This window comes from Austrofundulus limnaeus, unplaced genomic scaffold, assembly GCF_001266775.1.
Source record: "Austrofundulus limnaeus strain Quisiro unplaced genomic scaffold, Austrofundulus_limnaeus-1.0 Scaffold595, whole genome shotgun sequence".
NCBI classification, from domain to species: Eukaryota; Metazoa; Chordata; class Actinopteri; order Cyprinodontiformes; family Rivulidae; genus Austrofundulus; species Austrofundulus limnaeus.
Genome location: NW_013952997.1, coordinates 14,552 through 15,882, shown reverse-complemented (window position 1 = coordinate 15,882; position 1,331 = coordinate 14,552). Strand labels below are relative to the sequence as shown.

At 36.4% G+C, this 1,331-nt stretch overlaps 1 protein-coding gene across 1 annotated transcript in view; it reads right to left on the bottom strand.

The window, feature by feature from the left end:
• LOC106531077 (RNA-binding protein 45) overlaps window positions 1-319 on the bottom strand; it is a gene marked incomplete at its 5' end in the record, with an annotated part of 7,890 nt that extends 7,571 nt beyond the window's left edge. Inside the window, 1 exon segment of the mRNA XM_014026843.1 lies at window positions 199-319. Within this exon segment, the coding sequence (XP_013882297.1) occupies window positions 199-319 (121 nt within the window).
• Window positions 320-1,331: the final 1,012 nt, after the last annotated feature.

Genomic DNA, 1,331 nt, shown 5'->3' with positions numbered 1-1,331 from the left:
GCCTTGCTTACAGTATCGCAATATATCGGGATATATCGTATCGTGACCCCTCTGTCATGATATGTATCGTATCGCCACATTCTTGCCAATACACAGCCCTAGTTCACATCAGGGAAAATTTAGTTTGTAATATCTACACAAGCTTTAAACACCTTCATTAACCTGTAATGTTCTGATTGTTGTGTGGCAGAAACACACCTTTCTCCATCGTCATGGAAAAACACCTGGAGTCTGTTTCCAGGTGGGTACTCAAAGCCATTCAGCTTCTCCTTGGCGTACATGGCCGATCCCAAGTTGCTGTAGCGAATCATGGCGTAGCCTGGAGGCAGGGAGACACACACAGCCTAGTTTTACAGGGATCACTGTCTGTACATGAAACATTTGCAGAAACACGCAGCAACATTTTACAGCTTAATGCAAGTTAGAGCTGAGACTTTTTAATTCCACTTTAAATGAAATTTCAGACCGTCACAATAAACACAAAATGAAAAAAAAAAAAAAACAGTCAGCAAGAATTTTACTCAAATGCTTATTTTAACAAAAAACATCTAGCAGTGAGCGACATTCTGTACGTTTTTTTAAAAATAAATCAATCTTACCAATTAATTTAATACTTGAGATTAGGGTTGGGCAATATTGGCAAAAAAATGAATCACGATTAATTGTGGTATTTAGCTGATAACGATTAATTTGACGATTAATCCCCTGGAGTCCCTGGACACCCTTATTTTGTAGTGACATGACCAATTTAGTGGGAAAGATTTGATCTTTGTAAAAAATTGTTCCAAATTGTGTGAAAATTACAGATTTCAGGTTGTACATCATATTTTAAATTGTGTTGATAGATAAATAAATTACATAACTTTATTTTTAATGTTTGTTATACTTGAAGCGCAGAAGAGCATCGAGCAGACTAAACGGAGTAATCCCCAGTCAGTCTGCCTGGTGGCATTAATTGTATTAATCGTCAAGTGCCAAAAAGTAATCGATTGTTTTTCTGACGATTAATCGCACACGATACGATTATGCCCAATCTTACTTGAGCTGAATTACATCATCTTACTGACAATGTGTTAACATTTTAAAGACCTCTGAAAAACTGATTTAAGACATTTTAAGGGCACAGTGTGTAGGATTTTGTCAATTCTTTTAGCCGAATTTGAGATAATCACTAATGACAATAATAAAAAACATGTCTAATCATTGCAGACAAAGACCTTGTTTTATTATTTTTACCTTATAAAAAGCTGTTTATATCTCCATGGTCGCGGGTTGCCACTATATGCGCCTAAGCTGAGGTTCTTCTTCCATGAAGCAGCTCTGTTGTCCTC